A 24,196-nucleotide genomic window follows, 5' to 3' on the forward strand; every position below is an offset into this window, starting at 1 on the left:
TGTTAAGAAAAGCGAATTACTATTCTCATTAACAGCATTCAACCATCCGGGCAACCATAGGCTTCGACCCGCATTGAAAGCGGGGCCATTCGTTGAAGATAAGAGTATATCGAACCCATATGTCGTCTTGCCATGAGCAGATTGTATCCATTGGGCAAATATAGGTTCGATCAAGATTTGCTTTTCTGGAGTACCAAAAGCAAGCATGACGTCGTTATGAACATAAAGGCCCAAGGTATGGAATCCTAGAAAGAGGCTAGCCCAACTTAAATGAGATATGATAGCTTCTTTATGGTCTAACATTCTTGCCAATACATTATCCTCATTCTGTTCCGGATTGTAATCCCTAATGAAAAAAATAGCTCCATGAGCAAAAGCCCCTGTCATGATGAACCCCGCAATATATTGGTGATGAGTATATAAAGCAGCTTGAGTAGTAAAGTCTTGTGCTATGAATGCATAAGGAGGTAAAGAGTACATATGTTGAGCTACTAAGGAAGTAATAACCCCTAAAGAAGCTAGAGCAAGACCTAACTGAAAATGAATCGAATTGTTGATTGTGTCATAAAGGCCCTTATGCCCACGCCCTAATCGACCCCCCGGAGGAGTATGCGCTTCTAAAAGATCTTTAATACTGTGCCCAATTCCGAAGTTAGTTCGATACATGTGACCGGCAATGAGAAAAATAAATGCAATAGCTAAATGATGGTGAGCCATATCAGTCAGCCACAAACTTTGTGTTTGTGGATGGAATCCCCCAAGAAGAGTTAGAATGGCAGTTCCCGCTCCTTGAGCGGTACCAAATAAATGATTACTCGAATCAGGGTTTTGGGCATAAAGATTCCACTGACCCGTCAAAAGGGGTCCCAACCCCTGGGGATAGGGTAATACATCTAAGAAATTATTCCATCGAACGTACTCCCCCCTGGATGCGGGAATAGCAACATGAACTAAATGTCCTGTCCAAGCCAAAGAACTTACCCCGAAAAGTCCTGACAAATGATGATTGAGACGAGATTCCGCGTTTTTGAACCACGAAAGGCTTGGTTTCCATTTGGGTTGTAGATGTAACCAACTCGCTATTAAGGACAGCGTAGAAAGAAATAATAGAAAAAGAGCTCCAGTATAAAGATCTTCATTGGTGCGTAATCCTATTGTATACCACCACTGATAAACCCCAGAATAAGCAATATTCACTGGACCAGCAGCACCTCCTCGAGTAAAGGCTTCCACAGCGGGTTGACCAAAATGAGGATCCCAAATCGCATGAGCAATAGGTCTTACGTGTAAAGGATCCTGTATCCATGATTCAAAATTTCCTTGCCAAGCTACATGAAACAGATTTCCGGACGTCCATAGAAAGATTATTGCTAATTGCCCAAAGTGAGAAGCAAAAATGTTCTGATAAAGACGTTCTTCAGTAATATCATCATGACTTTCGAAATCATGTGCGGTAGCAATACCAAACCAAATACGACGAGTAGTGGGGTCCTGAGCTAAGCCTTGGCTAAACCTGGGAAATCTTAATTCCATAATGCCTTTCAAATCCTCCTAGCCACTATCCTACTGCAATAATTCTCGCTAAGAAGAATGCCCATGTCGTGGCAATTCCACCCAGAAGGTAATGGGTTACTCCTACAGCACGTCCTTGTATAATGCTCAAGGCTCTAGGCTGAGTAGCAGGAGCAACTTTTAATTTGTTATGAGCCCAAACGATAGATTCAATGAGTTCTTGCCAATAACCACGGCCGCTGAATAAAAACATTAAACTGAAGGCCCAGACAAAATGAGCACCTAAGAAAAAAAGACCATATGCAGATAATGAAGAACCATAAGACTGAATGACTTGCGATGCCTGTGCCCACAAGAAATCTCGAAGCCACCCATTAATCGTAATGGAACTCTGTGCAAAGTTTCCCCCTGTAATATGAGTTACCACCCCTTGATCACTTATGGTACCCCAAACATCCGACTGCATTTTCCAACTGAAATGGAAAATGACTACCGAAATTGCATTGTACATCCAGAATAAACCTAAGAAAACATGATCCCAAGCAGATACTTGACATGTTCCCCCTCGGCCAGGCCCATCGCAAGGAAAGCGAAAACCTAGATTTGCTTTATCGGGTATCAAACGGGAACTCCGAGCAAATAAAACACCTTTCAAAAGTATTAATACAGTCACATGTATGGTAAATGCATGAATGTGATGGACTAAAAAATCTGCGGTTCCTAATGGAATCGGTAACAAAGCCACTTTGCCACCTACTGCTACTAACTCGCCGCCTCCCCACGTTAAGCTAGTACTTGTTGTTGCACCAGGAGCTGTTACGCCAGGCGCAGTAGCATGGATATTTTGTACCCATTGAGCAAAGATAGGTTGTAATTGTATGGCGGTATCCGAAAACATATCTTGTGGACGGCCTAAAGCACTCATGGTATCATTATGAATGTACAAGCCAAAACTGTGAAAACCTAGAAATATACATACCCAGTTAAGGTGGGATATGATTGCATCGCGGTGTCTAAGGACGCGATCTAATAGATCGTTGTATCGAGTAGTTGGATCATAGTCTCTTACCATAAAAATTGCTGCATGTGCAGCAGCACCGACTATTAGAAATCCGCCAATCCACATGTGGTGTGTGAACAAGGAAAGTTGTGTACCATAGTCAGTAGCTAGGTATGGATAGGGAGGCATAGAATACATATGATGAGCTACAACAATGGTTGTAGAGCCTAGCATAGCTAGGTTAAGAGATAATTGAGCATGCCATGACGTTGTTAAGATTTCATAAAGACCCTTATGGCCTTGTCCTGTAAATGGGCCCTTGTGAGCCTCCAAAATATCTTTAAGTCCATGGCCAATACCCCAGTTGGTCCTATACATATGACCTGCGATTAGGAAAAGAATAGCAATAGCTAAATGATGGTGTGCAATATCGGTCAGCCAGAGACCACCGGTTACTGGATCTAGTCCTCCACGAAAAGTCAGAAATTCTGCGTATTTGGACCAATTTAAAGTGAAAAAAGGGGTTGCTCCTTCGGCAAAACTAGGATAAAGTTGAGCCAAAAGGTCCCGATTCAAGATAAATTCATGAGGAAGTGGTATCTCTTTAGGATCCACCCCAGCGTCAAGAAATTGGTTAATTGGTAAAGATACATGAATTTGGTGTCCCGCCCAAGAAAGAGACCCAAGTCCTAATAATCCCGCTAAGTGGTGATTCAACATGGATTCTACATCTTGGAACCAGGCCAATTTGGGAGCGGCTTTGTGATAATGGAACCAACCAGCAAAAAGCATTAACGCTGCAAAAACCAATGCACCAATTGCAGTACAATAGAGTTGTAATTCACTAGTTATTCCAGATGCTCGCCAAAGCTGAAAAAAACCAGAGGTTATTTGGATTCCTCGGAAACCCCCACCTACATCACCATTCAATATTTCTTGCCCTACTATAGGCCAAACTACCTGAGCACTGGGTCCAATGTGAGTAGGATCACTTAGCCATGCTTCATAATTGGAAAAACGGGCACCATGAAAGTACATGCCACTCAACCAAAGAAAGATAATGGAAAGTTGCCCGAAATGAGCACTAAAAACTTTTCTAGAAATCTCCTCCAAATCACCAGTATGACTATCGAAATCGTGAGCATCAGCATGTAGGTTCCAGATCCAAGTGGTAGTATCAGGGCCCTTAGCTAGTGTTCTTGAGAAATGGCCGGGTCTCGCCCATTCCTCAAAAGATGTTTTTACAGGATCCCTATCCACAACAATTTTTACTTCTGGTTCCGGCGAACGAATAATCATTAACTCCTCCTCTTTCCGGACAAGACATACAAAGAGACCCGCCAACTGTCTTTTTTTTTAGTGAATCTTTGAAAGATAGATTTTGAAAGATAGATTTTGAAAGATAGATATTGTGATTAGTTCTTTTCTTTACTATACTACCACCCTTCTTTTTTTTTAGTTATTCACTGGAGCAATTATATATTAAAGTCAATCCGAGGCAAGTGTTCGGATCTATTATGACATAAAGGTTAGGTGCCTAACGGACATTGTTTATCTTGAAAAAACAAATATTTCTCGGCGTAAGAAAAAATCTTTTTTATTTTAAATTTAAGAAACTAGTGTATTTTTTTTTAGGGCATAAGCTCCTATCTATATCTACTTTCCTTGAGCATAATATAGGGTTTTTTATTTTTTATTTGATTCTAAATTCCAAGATAACTCATTAGAATTATTAATAAGATGGTTCTAATATATTAGCAATATTTAGATTGGCCCCCTTTTTTTTATTCACTTTATTACTTCTATTCTAGACCCTATCCCTATGGTTTATTCTTATGAAATATCTTATAAAATAGAAGGTATAAGAAATGGATATAATGAAATTCTTGATTCGATCTTACGACCTAATTTATTTGATTAATGGATCAACAACCAAACCATCCATTTTAGGAAAAAAAAGGAGCATGGTCTTATTCAAATTCAAAGCGCTTCGTAATCTTCAACCAGTTTTGTGCTTCAATATAATTTCCCGGAGTAAGCGCTATAGCTTGTTTCCAATATTCAGCAGCTTGATCAAACCAAGCTTCCGCAATTTCCGAATCACCCTCTAGAATGGCCTGTTCTCCTCGGTCGGAATAGGCAGTTCCTTCCCTTAGAACCGTACTTGAGAGTTTCCTACCTCATACGGCTCAGAAATTGCTATCTTAATTTCCCCTATCTTAACTGAATTCGATTTATCAAAAATCGATCCAATTTGTTCTTGTGTTAAGCAGAAGAAATTAATTACCTAAGTTTCAAACCCTAATTTTTCTCAATAATTAGTTTGATCTTTTTTCCCACCTTCAGAAGAATGAAGCATAGATAGATATAGAGCCTTCGTTCAAATTTTCTGAAAGGTAACTATCCCGGTTTCATATATGAAATCTCTATAGAATCCTTGAAAAAGACTTTTTTCCATAAGAAAGAAAAAAGAACTTACTATCTTTGGGATCTGATACTACACCGCTGCTTAATCCCTTAGTGGATCGGCTCTATTACATAAGCGGATTCCTAAATTTTGCCCCATATCATGGGATAAGTAAGCAGTTTTTTTTAGTTGTATCGACCCAGTCGCTCACTAATTGATCTTTACGGTGCTTTCTCTATCAATTTGAGAAACTTTATCCATAGAGTAGTAGTATAGGCCATACTTTCTTCGTTTTTTGATTCTCGTGAAGTGTCCTTCCTTCCTACAGCTGATAGGGAAAAATCGTTGTTTTTACGATCCCTATGTAGAAAGCCCTTTTTTCCAGTATTTACTAGAAAATTTGATCCTCTCTTTTTTTGTCTTTCTATAGTGGAGATAGTCGCACGTAATGACAGATCACGGCCATATTATTAAAAGCTTGCGGTAAGAAGGGGTTTCGTTCTAGTGCCCGGAAATAATATTCCAAAGCCTTTGTATGCTCTCCATTGCTTGTGTGTATAAGGCCTATGTTATAGAGTATATAACTTCGATCATAGGGATCGATTTCTAGTCGCGTAGCTTCATAATAATTTTGCAAAGCTTCCGCATAATTTCCTTCGGATTGAGCCAACATCCGTTACGGTCGTTCATTCTATTCAAAAAATCTCCGTTCCAAAACCGTACATGAGGTTTTCATCTCATACGGCTCCTCCCTTCTGTACATAATAGTACTAAGCGAAATAATCTTAATCTATAGAATCAAAATAGAATTAGTCCCGTCTCATTATGAACCGAAAGGGGCTGGTATTTTTCCAAGAAATCTCTAGCCAACCTTCCCACAAGAGGTTTTTCTTAACACCAATGAATTCTATTAATGCTAGAGGAAAACGATAGCTCCAATAATTTCTTTGTTCTCAACGCCTCCTATTTAGAGGAATTAGCTACTTCAACGATCTTTGATGGTTATAGGGGTATCCAAAGTACAAACCTGATGGTTGTTTGTTATCCCAACCATTCTTCCCAGCCCTGATACCGATCAGGAAAGGGGTAATTTCTACCAAAGTTTTTCTCTTGTTGATTCCTATTTCTAGGTGTAGTGCTTTTCTCCCCTATGCTGCCTACGGATACTAATAGAGTGGCCTGTAATCCATACCATACCATATCCTGTAGGTGTAACCTTTCGCTCAATACTCAAATCTACAATTGAAGTATCTGAAGCCGCATCAATCGAGGATACACGACGGAAGGAATTGTTAGTTCGCCTCACCTTCCCGAAGCGTGGGTTTGCTTGCTTTACAAATTTGGTTCTCTCTATGCCAACCCCTTTTCTTTTTCCTAAGACTGAGGTATAGGTAGGTCTAAAAAAAAGCAAAAAAAAAAAGAGTCAAATCGCACCATCTCTATAATAAGTAAATGCCTTTTTTTCTCCTGAGGTTGTCGGAATTATTCGCAATAAAATATTGGCTATAATTGAGAAGGTCTTATCAATGAAATTTCCATTTACACGGGATCTAGGCATAATTCCCAAGCCATTCTATATAGAATTGTTTTCATTCCTTCACAAAATAACATAAAAACAAACACATTCGATTCTTATAATTATAAATAGATTGATCCATATGCTCTAAATCCATATGTTTTAAATGGATAAGAGAGATATGGATTTTCCGCTCAGCTCAAATTGTATCCTTTTCCTTCTGCTTGGACACGAAGAGATATGCAATATTTGACTAAGACTGGATTTCATTCCACTTTCCTATTTCTGAACAACAACTTATGTCATCAACTATTTCGTGTTTTCAAAGTTATTAATTGTCTCATACTCTATTTTTGATTTCAATGGTGTAGCGTATCTTATGCAAACGGAATTCTAAGGTTTCTTTATTTTATTATGCAATAAGAAGAATTCTTGCATTCTCTTTTTCTTTAGTTGCGGGAAAACCTAAATTAAAACTTTTATTTTATAGCGAGCGCAATTTCTAGTAAAAAATCCTGTATCCTTCCACCTAGATCAAAAGGAATTTTTCCAATAGAACTAGGGAACCCCCGAGCGGTTGCGGTTGTACCTGTACTGCAGGAATAAGAAAACTCGCTATTCACTCAGTTTATTTTCCATAATAAGTTATGTAGGAAAGATGGCCGAGCGGTTCAAGGCGTAGCATTGGAACTGCTATGTAGACTTTTGTTTACCGAGGGTTCGAATCCCTCTCTTTCCGTTTTTCTTAATTCATCAACGTTAAGGATCACAATGTATCAAATCAAATAGCAATTTATTCCAGTAATAATATCTTATATTATCTTATTTTTATTTAATAGAAATTAAAAATTCTCTATAGCAAATTACTGTGGTATGTAAACATAGAGGAAAAAAGCAAAAAGGATCCTAATCCTAGGGTTAATCAATTTTAGCTAGTTGATGGGAAAATACGAATTAATGGTAATGGTCTTAGGGCTATTTAGTTCGGGGAAAGGGGAAGGGGAAGAAAATTCTATGAACCTTTCCTTTTTTCATTAAGTTCAAGTCTGACGAGAGTAATATTCTACAACTAACAACTCATTTATTTTGAGACCGACCCACTTCCTATCTAGGATTTTATTTACTAGTCCTTTATATTCCAATGTGTCAATCGTCAAATGGCTTGGCAATTTCCCCGGGTCCGATGAAGCAATATAATTTTGAACCAGACCTTTTGATCTTTGGTTATCTTTCGTAGTAATAATATCTCGGGGTTTGCAACGAAAACTTGGTATATTGACTATACGGCCATTAACTAAAATATGTCTATGGTTGACTAATTGGCGGGCCCCAGGAATGGTTGAAGCCATACCCAATCGAAAAAGGATATTATCCAAACGCATTTCAAGTAATTGTAGTAAAACCTGGCCTGTTGACCTTTTTGCTTTTCCAGCGATATGTACATATCTAAGTAATTGTCGTTCTGTCAGACCATAATGAAAACGCAATTTCTGTTTTTCTTGAAGACGAATACGATATTGCTCCTTTTTCCCAGAATTGAATTTTTTTTTAAGATTACTTCCGGATTTAGGTGTTTTTCTAGTGAGTCCTGGTAAAGCTCCCAAACGGCGTATTTTTTTTAAACGAGGTCCTCGATAACGGGACATGAAGACTCCTTTTTTTTATTGAAATTTCATTTTACACAATTAATTTCATTGTATTTACATTACAGAATACATCGAAATTAAAACTGAATTAAACTACAGGATAAACAGAGTAAAATCAACTAAAGTACCACAAAAAATGGAATTTCATCAAAATCTGTATTTTTTGTATTTTTTGTATATATATTATTTATTTTATTGTTTTGTATCTAGCAAAATAGTAAGGTAAAAAACATAAAAGATCCTGGATTCTCCATTTAATTCGGAAAAAAAGAGATTCTTGTTCGTAGAACATCGATAGAGAAAAAAAAAGCCGACTATCGGATTTGAACCGATGACCCTCGCATTACAAATGCGATGCTCTAACCTCTGAGCTAAGTGGGCTTACATAACGGAAATAGTGTAACAAATAGAAATAGGTATAGTATAGGAAATCCGTAAAATCTCAGATATTAGTTATTACTCTTAGCTATTAACTAGTTCTAAATTTGAAGTTCTACTTATAAAAAAATACTAAATAAAAAAATACTAAAACTTCTTAAAGATAAAGTTAGCTTGATATGCTTAACTATAGGATATTTAAAAAGAAAATTATAGACTTTATGGGTATTTTCATTCGATCATTATAGACTTTATTATTTGTTAATAATTTGAGGATTAATATTTCACTAAGGGGAACATAAAGTCAGAGTAAATAAAATTGATAATTCTGATTAGAAAAAAAGAATAAATATCCAGCGTTATAGTATAATTTCGAATACTATAAAAAAGTAAGACGGGAGGTGGGGGAGATAAAAAGTTTTGGATATATTGATTCGGATTGAATTGCAAATACATCAAGGATAGAATCAATGTAATTCAGAATTGCAATAAGCAAGCGGGGTCTCTCAAATAGAGTCGAACTGAACTGCTAGACTACGTTGAGTGATGAACTCAATGATTCAAAAAAAAAACTAAGAGATGGATGAAATTACACAAGGAATCCTGGTCTCAAAGAAGAGGGAAGTGGGGATATGGCGAAATCGGTAGACGCTACGGACTTGATTGTATTGAGCCTTGGTATGGAAACCTGCTAAGTGGTAACTTCCAAATTCAGAGAAACCCTGGAATTAAAAAAGGGCAATCCTGAGCCAAATCCGTGTTTTGAGAAGGGATTCTCGAACTAGAATACAAAGGAAAAGGATAGGTGCAGAGACTCAATGGAAGCTGTTCTAACGAATCGAGTTAATTACGTTGTGTTGTTAGTGGAATTCCTTCTAATTCTAAATTAGAGAAAGAGGGGTTTTATACTTTATACATTTAATAAACACGTATAGATACTGACATAGCAAACGATTAATCACAGAACTCATATTATAATATAGGTTCTTTATCTTTTTTAAAATTTCAAAATAAAATTCGAAATGATTATGAAATAAAAAACTCATATCATAATTTTATTTTGAATTATTGTGAATCCACTCCATTCGAATATTGAATAATCAAATTCTTCAATTCAAATTCAAAGTTTTGAGAACTTTTAAAAAGAAAGTGGATTAATCGGACGAGGACAAAGAGAGAGTCCCATTCTACATGTCAATACTGACAACAATGAAATTTCTAGTAAAAGGAAAATCCGTCGACTTTTTAAGTTGTGAGGGTTCAAGTCCCTCTATCCCCAAATCCTCTTTTTTTTTCTTTTTATCAATGGGTTTAAGATTCATTAGCTTTCTCATTCTACTCTTTCACAAAGGAAAGGAATGCGAAGAGAACTCAATGGATCTTATCCTATTCATTGAATAGATTTCTTTTTTATTAGAGTATCGGCAAGAAATCTTGGTTATTCACTCTATTTTTAAGTATTATTTAAGTAAACCATGCACAATGCATAGGGCTACCCCCCCCCTTTCAAATTTTGAATTTGAAATACTTTAATTGATTTTTTAGTCCTTTTAATTGACATAGATACAAATACTCTACTAGGATGATGCACAAGAAAAGGTCAGGATAGCTCAGTTGGTAGAGCAGAGGACTGAAAATCCTCGTGTCACCAGTTCAAATCTGGTTCCTGGCAGAGAAAAAAAAAGATCCACCGAATAGGTATTGATCCAAATACCTCGAGATGGATTGTGATACATATTTATTAATAATATATAATATAGATAGAGTATGATTTATTCATCTAAGTGGATAAATCTATAATATAAATATAGAGGCACTTCTTTTTAGAGAAGTTTTAAAATATACCCTTTCTTTATGATAAGGAAGGGGGTGAGATTAGGTTCCCCTTTATTTTTTTGCGTTTCTTTATTTTGTATTCCACTATTCCGACGAATATTTTTTTAGTCTTGCTTATCTTTATCTTATCTTATTTTCCTAGTTGTGCTAAGTCATGTGCGCGATACAAAGTTCCTGGTAGAGAACTTCTTTGAGTCATCCTATTTTTCTGTTCATATGAAGGAAATTAATATGTGATTTTCAAAATAGGGGAATCCAAATGAAACCCTTTTTTGGCTCAGTCTATCTGGAATGCTTTTGTATAATAGGAATTAATTATAAATAGGTATTCCGTTTCATCTAGGAAAAGAACCTAAAAATATTCCTTGACTTGAATAAAATCTGGAGTTGTGTTGTATAAGTGAGCACGAATTTCTTATCATTCAATGAGCATCTTGTATTTCATAAAAATTGGGGGTTATATAGTCCTTACGTAAGGGCCAGCCTATCCAACTTTCAGGCATTAGGATACGTTTAAGGCGCGGATGATTATCATAAGAGATTCCCACCATATCATAAGATTCGCGTTCTTGAAAATCGGCACTTCTCCAAATCCAGAAGACAGACGGAATTCTAGGATTATCCTTTTGGGCAAAGACTTTTATGCAGACTTCTTCTGGATTATCTATACCGTATTGTATTCTTGTAAGATGATACACGCTAGCTAAAGATCCACCGGGTGCTACATCATAAGCACATTGGGAGCGTAAATAATTATAACCATATACATATAAAATGACAGCAATGGAATCCCAATCCCCTGCTTTTATTTGTAAAGTCTCTATTCCTCGGTGATCAAAGCCCAAAGATCTATGAACCACCTCATGTTTGACTAGCCAATTAGATAACCAACCCTGCTGCATTGTCTTCATCTCTCCCTCTTTGTATAAATATTTCCCATTTCGGATGCAAGTTTGAAAGATTGCTCTGCTTTTTCTTTTTCTACACAAAAGAGCCCCCCCCTCCTAATTCACTAATTTGTAGGAAGGTACTGGACTTTTGGATTTTAAAAAAGTTTCAGAAGATATATCTAATGTCGATGGTGATTGATAGAGCAATTCTTGCTCATAAGTTCCTGTATGAGTACTGCGCCTAACATAAAGCTTGTGACTGGTAGTAAAACATCTTTTTTTATTTTGAGATAGAGTTCGATCCTCAACTATTTCTCGCGATATCTTCTTACGAAGTTTTGTTAGGGCATCTATAACTGCCTCCGGTTTAGGAGGGCAGCCCGGCAAGTAGACATCCACAGGAATTAACTTATCAACTCCCCGAACAGTACTATAGGAATCCGTACTGAACATTCCCCCTGTAATAGTACAGGCTCCCATAGCAATGACGTATTTTGGTTCAGGCATTTGCTCGTATAATCTCACTAAAGACGGAGCCATTTTCATTGTTACCGTACCGGCTGTTAAAATTAGGTCTGCTTGCCTAGGACTTGATCTTGGTACCAATCCATAACGATCAAAATCGAATCGTGAACCTATTAATGAAGCAAATTCAATGAAACAACAACTGGTACCGTATAGAAGGGGCCATAAACTGGAGAGTCTTGACCAATTCGAAAGATCATTTAGTGTAGTTGAAATAACAGAATTGGAACTTGTTTGGTCAAGTAAGGGAAACTCAATCAAATTCATAACTGTCTCAATAGAATCTTTTCCTTCTTTTTTTTTGTCTAAATATTCAGTTAAGACCATTCCAAGGCTCCTTTTCGCCATGCATAAACTAAACCGACAACTAAGATAAGCACGAAAATCAAAGCTTCGATAAAAACGGATACACCCAATACGTCGAAACTCATTGCCCAAGGGTATAGAAAGACGGTTTCCACATCAAAAACAACAAAAACGAGCGCAAACATATAATAGCGTATTCGGAATTGTACCCAAGCCCCTCCCATGGGTTCTATACCCGATTCATAACTAGAAAGCTTCTCTGGTCCTTCACTAACCGGGGCTAAAAGCCCTGAAATCGAAAATGCCAAAATAGGAATAAGGCTTGCTATTATTAGAAATGTCCAAAAAATATCATATTCGTGAAGCAGAAACATAATGTACTCCCATTAATGTGGAATAGGCGGAACTTAAATTAGTCAATTCAATTCAGCATTGTCAATTTATCCAGAACTTCTCTCTTTTCCTCGGTGAAACAAGAATCTTTTTTGTTCAAACAAAAGCGCTTAGTTTAGCCTTTGTTTCCTCTGTGCTGCATCTTCTTTAAAGATTCATCCAATGGAATCCCAACTCCCTTTCTTTTGGATTTCCATTCTATTTAGATATGGTGTATGTAGATCTAATTCTTATATAAAGAAAACTTTATCGTTTCACTTTGTCTCGCTTTCTCTAGAATCTCTATAAAAAAAGAATAGCTCTATCCTTTATTTACTATTTAATAATAATAAGAGACTATTAAATAAAAATGAGAATACTACTAATTAGAATAATTAGAACCTAATTAAGATAGTAGGACTAATCTATGCAGTATAATGAGAAGTAATACTATAAAAATAAAAATAAAGAACTCTATTTCAGAACTATGAGACAGAATATTCTGTTTTCTTATTTACTCTTTACTTTATTTTTTCTATTTTTCGTTTTTCTTTTCCTGTCTGTATGATTTTGATTTTCGATGAATGAGCCTTTGGTAATGCTTTTATCTCTATTCTATGTCGCAGGCGCCTATCCAGTCTATAAACAAATACTAATGCGAAAATGAAAACTATACTAAACTAAAGAAAACATAGGATAGAGATCCTAAAATAGAAAAAAGGGCATATTAGGGCTATACGGATTCGAACCGTAGACCTTCTCGGTAAAACAGATCAAACGGATTATTATCGAAATGATTTGAACTGTTTCAAAGACCCAACATGCATTTTTTTGCATTGGGCTCTTTCATAAACTGATTTAAAGATCAGTTAGTCCACCATAGTTTTTCTTTACGGAAAGATAATGAGATGGCTCCCTGTGCTCTGATTGATTTTTTGTATTATGATCTATCTAGGAGCAATACCAAAGTGTTTCAAAGGAGGATTACCTTGACTTAGGTCTGCCTCTGGTCTAAATTAAATCAACCTAAGTGAAATGGAGTCTCTATCGTTCCACTGCAAGAGTTAACTATGAGACTTCATACACCTTAAAGTTCATAGAACGAAAAGAAGTTTTTTGGAGGCCCTTATCCTCATTACGCCTAGCATTTAGTGGGCTGGATATTTACCTTATCAACTAGCAAATCCATAAGGGTTCTATTTGATTAGGCACCTGAATTGGCACCTGAATCGGACTGAACCGACTGTTTGTCAGGCTACTGTTCTCCTATTCTCTCGAATCTATGAAGTAAGACATTGATTTTGCAATAAGATCGATTATGTTCATTGCATAATAAGCTCCTTTGAAAAGCATTGGCGCACGTGTAAACGAGTTGCTCTACCGAACTGAGCTATAGCCCTTATCAGAGATATCTTAACATATAGAGAATTTCTTGTCAAGATGAATATTTTCTAATGCCAGAGGATATCCCTTTGATCTGTATCTGTTTAGTATTTAGTTTAGTATTTAGTATATAACAGACCAATAACAGAGCGGTATTGCTTAGAAAAGGGATTCAATATATAATCGATCGAAGTAATGGGTCTTCCTTTGTGGTGATAAATTGCCTACTTAACTCAGTGGTTAGAGTATTGCTTTCATACGGCGGGAGTCATTGGTTCAAATCCAATAGTAGGTAAGTAGGTAGAAAAATTACTAGATAGCATTGGACTTACTTCGCTTCGCTATCTAATAACTTTTTCTACCCCTCTTCCCTTTTTCTTTGTATCAACTATAAACCACTGGATTGTCTTCAATTGGATGGGGGAATCCAATTGACAGCCTCGATTCGTATCCTAGCTCGTCTGAGAGCGAGCTTCGCTTCAACCAAATCTTTCGTACCCTCAGCTTTACTCAAGTTAGCTTCGGCTATTTCAAGTGCCTTTTGAGCTTCTTCCGGATCAATATCACTACCCAGTTCCGCATCATTTCCTAAAATGATGATCTCATTATTAACTATTCTCGCAAAACCGCTCCACAGAACCGCCGTTAACCATTGGTCGTTGAGGAGGCGTATTCTCAAAGGACCCATATCTACTGCTGTGTTAATAGGGGCGTGGTTTGGTAATACGCCAATTTGGCCACTATTCGTGGATAAAATGATTTCTTTCACTTCACAATCCCAAATAATTCGCTTAGGAGTCAGTACATAAAGATTTAATTTCATTTCTGCGATTTGTTCTCCTCTTCTAAGGTTATAGCTTTCGTGCTAGCTTCATCGATGTTACCCACCAAATAAAAAGCCTGTTCAGGTAGGCCGTCTAATTCTCCGGAAAGGATTAGTTGAAATCCCCTAATAGTTTCCGCAAGAGCAACATACTTTCCTGGAGAACCAGTAAAAACTTCTGCCACAAAGAACGGTTGTGATAAGAAACGCTCAATTTTTCTTGCTCTTGCTACAGTTAAACGATCCTCTTCCGATAATTCATCCAAGCCAAGAATTGCGATAATGTCCTGAAGTTCTTTGTAACGTTGTAAAGTTTCCTTAACTCTTTGCGCAGTTTCATAATGTTCGTTGCCAACGATCCGAGGCTGTAACATAGTTGATGTTGAATCTAAAGGATCTACTGCTGGATAAATACCCTTGGAAGCTAATCCTCTGGAAAGTACGGTAGTAGCATCCAAATGTGCAAATGTTGTGGCAGGGGCAGGGTCGGTCAAATCGTCCGCAGGTACATAAACTGCTTGAATCGAAGTTATAGATCCCTTTTTAGTAGAAGCAATTCTTTCTTGCAAAGAACCCATTTCTGTACTAAGAGTAGGTTGATAACCCACTGCGGAGGGCATTCTCCCTAATAAAGCGGATACCTCTGATCCTGCTTGAACAAAACGAAAGATATTATCGATAAATAAAAGCACGTCTTGCTTATTAACATCTCGGAAATATTCTGCCATAGTTAGGGCAGTTAAACCAACTCTCATACGAGCTCCCGGTGGTTCATTCATTTGGCCATAGACTAGAGCTACCTTTGATTCTTCAATATTTTTTTCATTAATTACTCCGGATTCCTTCATTTCCATATAAAGATCATTTCCTTCACGAGTCCGTTCCCCTACTCCACCGAATACGGATACGCCCCCATGAGCTTTAGCAATGTTATTGATTAATTCCATGATCAGTACTGTTTTACCTACTCCAGCCCCCCCAAATAGTCCTATTTTTCCTCCACGTCGATAAGGAGCTAAAAGATCGACGACCTTAATACCTGTTTCAAAGATGGATAATTTCGTATCTAACTCGATAAAGGCAGGCGCAGATCTATGAATAGGGAACGTTGCACTACTATCTACAGGACCCAAATTGTCAACAGGCTCCCCAAGAACGTTGAAAATTCGTCCGAGAGTAGCTCCACCGACCGGAACACTGAGAGGAGCTCCCGTGTCAATCACTTCCATTCCTCTCATCAACCCGTCCGTAGCACTCATAGCTACAGCTCTAACTCGATTATTTCCTAATAATTGTTGTACCTCACAAGTCACATTAATTTGCTTATCGGCAGTGTCTCTACTCTGGACTACTAAAGCGTTATAAATATAAGGTAACTTGCCCGGGGGAAAAGTGACATCCAGCACGGGTCCAATAATTTGATCGATACGACCTGTACTTTTTTCTTCACTTGTGGAAACCCCGGGACGAGAAGTAGTAGGATTGGTTCTCATAATTATCACATAATTAAAAAAAAGGAATTTGTCGAAATTTTTCTTTTTTTATTGTTGAATAATGCCAAATCAAATCAAAAAAAATCCAAAAGTAAAAAGGAAATGAATTAGTTAATTCAATAAGAGAGAAAAGGGGACCAGGACTTGATTTCGTTGCCCAAGCGAATCCCATTCAATCGTTTACTCATGGAATGAGTCCGTTGGAAAGTTCAATCAATCTTTTTTTCATATACATTTTGCCTTTTGTGGAGGATCTGTGCCTACTCTACTTTCCTATCTAGGACTTCGATATACAAAATATATACTACTGTGAAGCATAGATTGCTGTCAACAAAGAATTTTATTAGTATTTAGTTAGGTATTTGCATTCCAAATAAGAAAAGAGACCTATTAAGAACTTGTAAAATAAGGATTAGGGATTAATTTGGGTTGCGCTATACCTATCAAAGAGTATACAATAATGATGGATTTGGTAAATCAAATCCATGGTTTAATAACGAACCGTGTTAACTTACCATAACAACAACTCAATTCCTATCGAATTCCTATAGTGGAATTCCTATAGGATAGAACATACACAGGGTGTACGCATTATATATGAATGAAACATATTCATTAACCTAAGCATGCCCTCAATTTTCTTTAATGAGTTGATATTATATTAATTGAATATCCTTTTTGTTTTACGAGATTTTTGCTAAAGTTTCATTTACGCCTAATTAACATCGAGTAGACCCTGTTATTGTGAGAATTCTTAATTCAAGAGTTGTAGGGAGGGACTTATGTCACCACAAACAGAAACTAAAGCAGGTGTTGGATTTCAAGCTGGTGTTAAAGATTATAAATTGACTTACTACACCCCAGAGTATGAAACTAAGGATACTGATATCTTGGCAGCATTCCGAGTAAGTCCTCAGCCTGGGGTTCCGCCCGAAGAAGCAGGGGCTGCAGTAGCTGCCGAATCTTCTACTGGTACATGGACAACTGTTTGGACTGATGGACTTACCAGTCTTGATCGTTACAAAGGACGATGCTATCACATCGAGCCTGTTGCTGGGGAAGACAGCCAATGGATCTGTTATGTAGCTTATCCATTAGACCTATTTGAGGAGGGTTCCGTTACTAACATGTTTACTTCCATTGTGGGTAACGTATTTGGGTTCAAAGCCCTACGTGCTCTACGTTTGGAGGATCTACGAATTCCCCCTACTTATTCAAAAACTTTCCAAGGCCCGCCTCATGGTATCCAAGTTGAAAGAGATAAGTTGAACAAGTATGGCCGTCCTTTATTGGGATGTACTATTAAACCAAAATTGGGATTATCCGCAAAAAATTATGGTAGAGCGTGTTATGAGTGTCTACGTGGTGGACTTGATTTTACCAAAGATGATGAAAACGTAAACTCACAACCATTTATGCGCTGGAGAGACCGTTTTGTCTTTTGTGCCGAAGCTATTTATAAATCACAGGCCGAAACCGGTGAAATCAAGGGGCATTACTTGAATGCGACTGCGGGTACATGTGAAGAAATGATTAAGAGAGCTGTATTTGCGAGAGAATTAGGGGTTCCTATTGTAATGCATGACTACTTAACCGGGGGATTCACCGCAAATACTACTTTGGCTCACTATTGCCGCGACAATGGCTTACTTCTTCACATTCACCGTGCAATGCATGCAGTTATTGATAGACAGAAAAATCATGGTATGCATTTCCGTGTATTAGCTAAAGCATTGCGTATGTCTGGGGGAGATCATATCCACTCCGGTACAGTAGTAGGTAAGTTAGAAGGGGAACGCGAAATGACTTTAGGTTTTGTTGATTTATTGCGCGATGATTTTATTGAAAAAGATCGTGCTCGCGGTATCTTTTTCACTCAGGACTGGGTATCCATGCCAGGTGTTATACCGGTAGCTTCAGGTGGTATTCATGTTTGGCATATGCCAGCTCTGACCGAAATCTTTGGGGACGATTCTGTATTACAATTTGGTGGAGGAACTTTAGGACATCCTTGGGGGAATGCACCTGGTGCAGCAGCTAATCGAGTGGCTTTAGAAGCTTGTGTACAAGCTCGTAACGAAGGGCGTGATCTTGCTCGCGAAGGTAATGAAATTATCCGAGCAGCTTGCAAATGGAGTCCTGAACTAGCCGCAGCTTGTGAAGTATGGAAGGCGATCAAATTCGAGTTCGAGCCGGTAGATACTATCGATAAGAAGGTCTAAAAAAAAATAAACGAAATAAAAAGAGAAAAAAATAAGTTATGAAATGCAGTAATTCTTCTTTATTCTTCTAATTGATTGCAATTAAACTCGGCTCAATCTTTTTTTTTATAAAAAAGATTGAGCCGAATAAAAATAGATCATGATATGATCATGAGACTTGACAAATCGAGATTCGTCTATTCTATATATCTAGAATATATATATATATTAAGGTATAATACAATAAAGAAATAAAAAGAAAATAATAAAATATAGTAGTATCATATGATAATGGAATCAAATACGCAGTATTTACAGAAAAAAGTCTTCGTTTATTGGGAAAGAATCAATATACTTTTAATGTCGAATCGGGATTCACTAAGACAGAAATAAAGCATTGGTTCAAACTCTTCTTTGGATTAAGGTGGTAGCTGTGAATAGCCATCGACTACCTGGAAAAGGTAGAAGAATAGGACCTATTCTGGGCCGTACAATGCATTACAGACGTATGATCATTACCCTTCAACCGGGTTATTCTATTCCACTTCTAGATAGAGAAAAAAACTAAAGGAGAATGAATGAAAAAAGACATAGTTTGGAAGTTAGACCTTTTTATAAGACTCTCTTTCAATTTCAAAAAAGAGGACGTTTGAAACTTTTAACAGGCGTAATCGTGAGTCAACATGCTAGAACTAGATAAGGAAGTTTTCTATAACCTTAATAAAAAGGATAAAAAGGTAGTTTTAGTTTATGACTCCGATCAAGAGCGAGAAATCCTTGATTTGGGATTGGACATAGAACCTGGACCCATCGGAGAGACGTTGAAAGGAGCGTATCCTGATGGTAAGAATTATACTTTCGTGGAAATACAGCGCTATAGACTTCAGTGTGGTAGAGTAGACGTTTTGTTCCTAATTTTTCTGGACCAAACCTCCGCTCCGACCCAACGATACAATGAATTTTTTCTGTTCATATTCATAAATAAAAAAGATTAGGAATCGCAATGCTACTATATGCGTCCAGAGCAGTATTTTGAATACTATTCTTCTATAATCCATTATTGCGCGGGGTCTTACTAACAGGACTTCGCGGCACAGGACGGGTCTTCGTCGAAAAGCTAACACCACCCGGCATTTTCATACCCTTTCTTTGGGTGGTATATCGCCTTTAAAAGTCTAAGAGGGTAGTAGGGGGGATCTTAAGAGGGTAGTAGGGGATCTTAAGAGGGTAGTAGGGGATCTATAGTAGGTAAGATAATTTGCCCTTTGATTTTGATTGAATATACTATTTTTCTGCCTTTACCACGCATTATTGTATGCGCTTCTAGAGAAGTATGTATGCAGGAAGTAAATTCTAGTCGCTTTCTTTTGAATCCAATTTCAAATTAGATTAGAAAGATAGAAAGGCCATGAGGATGGGAAAATAAAAAAAATCTTTTTAATTAGTTCTCCTTTTTTGGAATTTTCTTATTATCCTTATCATTTTTTTTACAGAATATTTTGCAAACTAAAAAAATACAATAGTCAATATTCCTTATAATAGATATACTTAATTATATCATAAGAATCTTAAGATATTTTTCGACTAGATAGAAATAGTAAATTTGAATTGAGACACCTATTCCATGACGGATTTAAACTTACCTTCTATTTTCGTGCCTTTAGTAGGCTTAGTATTTCCGGCAATTGCAATGACTTCTTTATTTCTTTATGTGCAAAAAAAAAAGATTGTCTAGTATTTTTTAGTGTAAGTAATATAATATGGTAGGGTATGTGACTTTTTCTACACACACTTTCTACACACAAATGAAAAACGGCTATGGATGCAGATATAGGCTACGAGCATAAATGCATGAATATGCAGAGCTTGGTATAGCGAGTTTTTTTTTATTTATTTTAATTGAATCAACGAATATTTTTTGAATAGAAAGTCAATGTATCTAACCTATTATTTCACAGGAGTACTAGTTGCTGAAGGCGATTTCAGAATCAAAAAAAGTAAAGGCAAAATTATTTAGCTTATTCTCTCAATTTCAATCGACCGCTGCTGGATTTAGTATATCTAATATGAATTGGCGATCAGAACACATATGGGTAGAACTTCTAAAAGGTTCTCGAAAAAGGAGTAATTTTTTCTGGGCCTGTATTCTTTTTCTAGGTTCACTAGGATTCTTATTGGTTGGGACTTCCAGTTATCTTGGTAAGAATATTATATCTATACTTCCATCTCAAGAAATTCTTTTTTTTCCGCAGGGGGTCGTGATGTCTTTCTACGGAATCGCAGGCCTATTCATTAGCTCCTACCTGTGGTGTACTATTTTGTGGAATGTAGGTAGTGGTTATGACCGATTCGATAGAAAAGAGGGAATAGTTTGCATTTTTCGTTGGGGATTCCCTGGAATAAAACGTCGCGTCTTCCTTCGATTCCTTATGCGGGATATCCAATCAATTAGAATTCAGGTTAAAGAGGGTCTTTATCCTCGTCGTATTCTTTATATGGAAATCCGGGGCCAGGGGATCATTCCCTTGACTCGTACTGATGATAAGTTTTTTACTCCACGAGAAATTGAACAAAAAGCTGCCGAATTGGCCTATTTCTTGCGCGTACCAATTGAAGTATTTTGAGGTATCTTTTTTGAACTGAATTGAATGAAGAAAAGATAAATTGGAAGAAGAAAAGTTTTCTCAACATGGGGAGGAAGTCCCTTCGAAATTGGATTTGTTATTGTAAGGGGATTTTTAAGTATTTATCTAAAGGAAGGAACAAACGAGGATAAGATAAAATTATTTTAAATTTTTTTTGTCGAAGTTAGATATATTGCATACTATTCTTCTCTTCCATTTTCACCCGAAAGGGCTTTTTTTATTCTATTTCACTATTTCATTCCATCTAGATCTAAGAAAGAACCCAATGCACTGAAATTCCACTAATATACAAAAAAGAAGAATAGATACAGGGTATCAAACCTATAGAGTTTTTGCTTCAAAGAAATAGAAATATCATGAAATAGAAATATCATCATATAGAGTCAGGGAATGGAATAGAGTCAGCGAATGAAGCATATTCATTAACAACTCCATTTACAGATCAAAAATGAAAAAAAAGAAAGCATTGCCTTCTTTACTATATCTTGTATTTATCGTACTTTTGCCTTGGGGGGTCTCTTCCTCATTTAACAAATGTCTGGAACTTTGGATTAAGAATTGGTGGAATACCAGGCAATCCGAAACTCTCTTAACTGATATTCAAGAGAAAAGGATTCTAGAAAGATTCATAGAATTAGAAGAACTTTCTCTCTTGGACGAGATGATAAAAGGGAAACTAAAGACACATGTACAAAAACCTCCTACAGGAATACACAAGGAAATAATACAATGGGTCAAAATAAATAATGAGGATCATCTCCATATCATTTTGCATTTCTCGACAAATATAATCTGTTTGGCTATTCTAAGTGGTTCTTTTTTTCTGGGTAAAGAGGAACTTGTCATTTTGAATTCTTGGGTTCAGGAATTCTTCTATAATTTAAATGACTCAATAAAAGCTTTTTTTATTCTTTTAGTTACTGATTTTTTTGTTGGATTTCACTCCACCCGTGGTTGGGAACTAGTAATTCGTTGGGTCTATAACGATTTTGGATGGGCTCCTAATGAGCTTATTTTCACTATTTTTGTTTGTAGTTTTCCAGTAATTCTAGATACATGTTTGAAATTTTGGGTCTTTTTTTGTTTAAACCGTCTATCTCCTTCGCTTGTAGTCATTTATCATTCAATTAGTGAAGCATAAATTCATTTGATCTCCCGATATTAATATTAATCAAATTAGCATCTTTCTTTAGAAAGAAAGCCCTTTTCCATTTTACCAAAATTCTTTCTATTTATACCTGCTTTAAGGTATTCATCATTGCAGTACAACTGTTGCAGTAGAATGCCAACAAATTCGTGTATAGGGAACTAGATTAGCTTAGCTACCTATCTAATTTATTGTAGAAATTCTGGGATCTGTGATTGGACATGGAAAATAGAAATACTTTTTCTTGGGTAAAGGAACAGATAACTCGATCGATTTCTGTATCGATCATGATATACGTAATAACTCGGACATCTATTTCAAATGCATATCCCATTTTTGCGCAGCAGGGTTATGAAAACCCACGAGAAGCAACTGGGCGAATTGTATGTGCCAATTGCCATTTAGCTAGCAAGCCCGTCGATATTGAAGTTCCCCAAGCTGTGCTTCCCGATACTGTATTTGAAGCAGTTCTTCGAATTCCTTATGATATGCAATTGAAACAAGTTCTTGCTAATGGAAAAAAGGGAGGGTTGAATGTAGGTGCTGTTCTTATTTTGCCCGAGGGATTTGAATTAGCGCCGCCCGACCGTATTTCCCCTGAGTTAAAAGAAAAGATAGGAAATCTTGCTTTTCAGAGTTATCGTCCCGATAAAAAAAATATTCTTGTGATAGGCCCTGTTCCCGGTAAGAAATATAGTGAAATTGTCTTTCCCATTCTTTCCCCTGATCCTGCTACGAAGAAAGATGCTCATTTCTTAAAATATCCTATATATGTAGGGGGAAACCGAGGAAGAGGACAGATCTATCCTGATGGTAGCAAGAGTAACAATACAGTCTATAATGCTACGTCAACAGGTATAGTAAGAAAAATACTACGTAAAGAAAAAGGGGGGTATGAAATATCCATAGTTGATGCATCAGATGGACGCCAAGTGATTGATATTATACCTCCCGGACCAGAACTTCTTGTTTCAGAGGGGGAATCCATCAAGATTGATCAACCATTAACAAGCAATCCTAATGTGGGAGGTTTTGGTCAGGGGGACGCAGAAATCGTGCTTCAGGATCCATTACGTGTCCAAGGCCTTTTGTTCTTCTTCGCATCCGTTATTTTGGCACAAGTTTTTTTGGTTCTCAAAAAGAAACAGTTTGAAAAGGTTCAATTGTACGAAATGAATTTCTAGGTCCCGGAATTTCTTACCATCAAGTTGGTAAAAAGCCTCGATTTATTGGCAATTGCTAGAATTATCTATGATCTTTTTTGGAAATCCTTTTTTTGTTTAGACTTTTTTTTGTTTACGAGATGTCTGGAATTCCTTATTTATATCTCATGCAAAAGAAGAGAATCCAAGGCAAAGGCGAGAACAATAAAATTTAAATTTCTTTCGAGGGATTGCAGGTCTTCTTAATCGTCTATTCGGCACAAGAAAAAGGCTTTTTCTTGTGCCGATTCTTCTTGTATCAAAATAAGAATCCTTTTTCTTCCTAATTCGTCAAAGATTACTTTACTATTTCTTCTTTATTCGGGTCTGTCTCTTGGGCCTCTTTTTCTTTTGCTTAGGTTTAGCCGAGGTAGTGGACAAACAGAGGGGAAGAAAATATGGCGGGGGACAAATTTCTTGTGATTGTAAGCAAATAGAATTGCTTGGCTTGTTTAATTAAGTTTAACTTCAAACTTACAGAAATTTTGCAAAAAAAAGTAAACTCTTCCATTGAAGGTTTTTTTTTTATTTTTAGGCTAGTTGAATAGTTTTGATTAAGGTTTTATTAGTTTATTACTCGAAACTAAATCAAGGATTTTCAGGATACTTCCTTTGTGGAATAAGATATTGGATCCTCGAGTGATCTCTTTTTCTTGTTGCTTCATAAGAGTGAATCGAATAGATTCAATTCGCGTTATAAGAGTAAAAATTCCGCGGGTCCTTTCCGCTCTAATCAGATAAAGGGGGTAAGGACCCGCTAAGCTCCTACTTTTTCATGTTTACAATCTGGTCCCTCCGATTACTATAGAGATGAACCCAATCCAGAATATGAACCATAAAAGAAAACACCTACTAAACCAATCACAGGAATACCAGCTACAGTACCTATCAGCCAAAGAGGAATTCTTCCAGTA

At 36.8% G+C, this 24,196-nt stretch overlaps 1 protein-coding gene and 3 non-coding genes across 4 annotated transcripts; 3 read left to right on the forward strand and 1 right to left on the reverse strand.

The window, feature by feature from the left end:
* The first annotated feature begins 7,087 nt into the window (after positions 1-7,087).
* On the forward strand, positions 7,088-7,174 carry TRNAS-GGA. The gene has a single exon. It is a non-coding gene; the product is annotated as a tRNA-Ser (tRNA).
* A 1,215-nt stretch (positions 7,175-8,389) lies between these two features.
* Positions 8,390-8,462, reverse strand: TRNAT-UGU. Its single transcript has one exon. It is a non-coding gene; the product is annotated as a tRNA-Thr (tRNA).
* Positions 8,463-10,058: 1,596 nt separating this feature from the next.
* TRNAF-GAA lies at positions 10,059-10,131 on the forward strand. The gene has a single exon. It is a non-coding gene; the product is annotated as a tRNA-Phe (tRNA).
* Positions 10,132-16,557: 6,426 nt separating this feature from the next.
* LOC123417021 (ribulose bisphosphate carboxylase large chain) lies at positions 16,558-18,413 on the forward strand. The gene has a single exon (XM_045106869.1). The coding sequence runs from the start codon at positions 16,870-16,872 to the stop codon at positions 18,307-18,309; it is 1,440 nt and encodes a 479-aa protein (XP_044962804.1). The 5' UTR covers positions 16,558-16,869; the 3' UTR covers positions 18,310-18,413.
* The last annotated feature ends 5,783 nt before the right edge of the window (positions 18,414-24,196 follow it).

This window comes from Hordeum vulgare, unplaced genomic scaffold, assembly GCF_904849725.1.
Source record: "Hordeum vulgare subsp. vulgare unplaced genomic scaffold, MorexV3_pseudomolecules_assembly, whole genome shotgun sequence".
NCBI lineage: Eukaryota > Viridiplantae > Streptophyta > Magnoliopsida > Poales > Poaceae > Hordeum > Hordeum vulgare.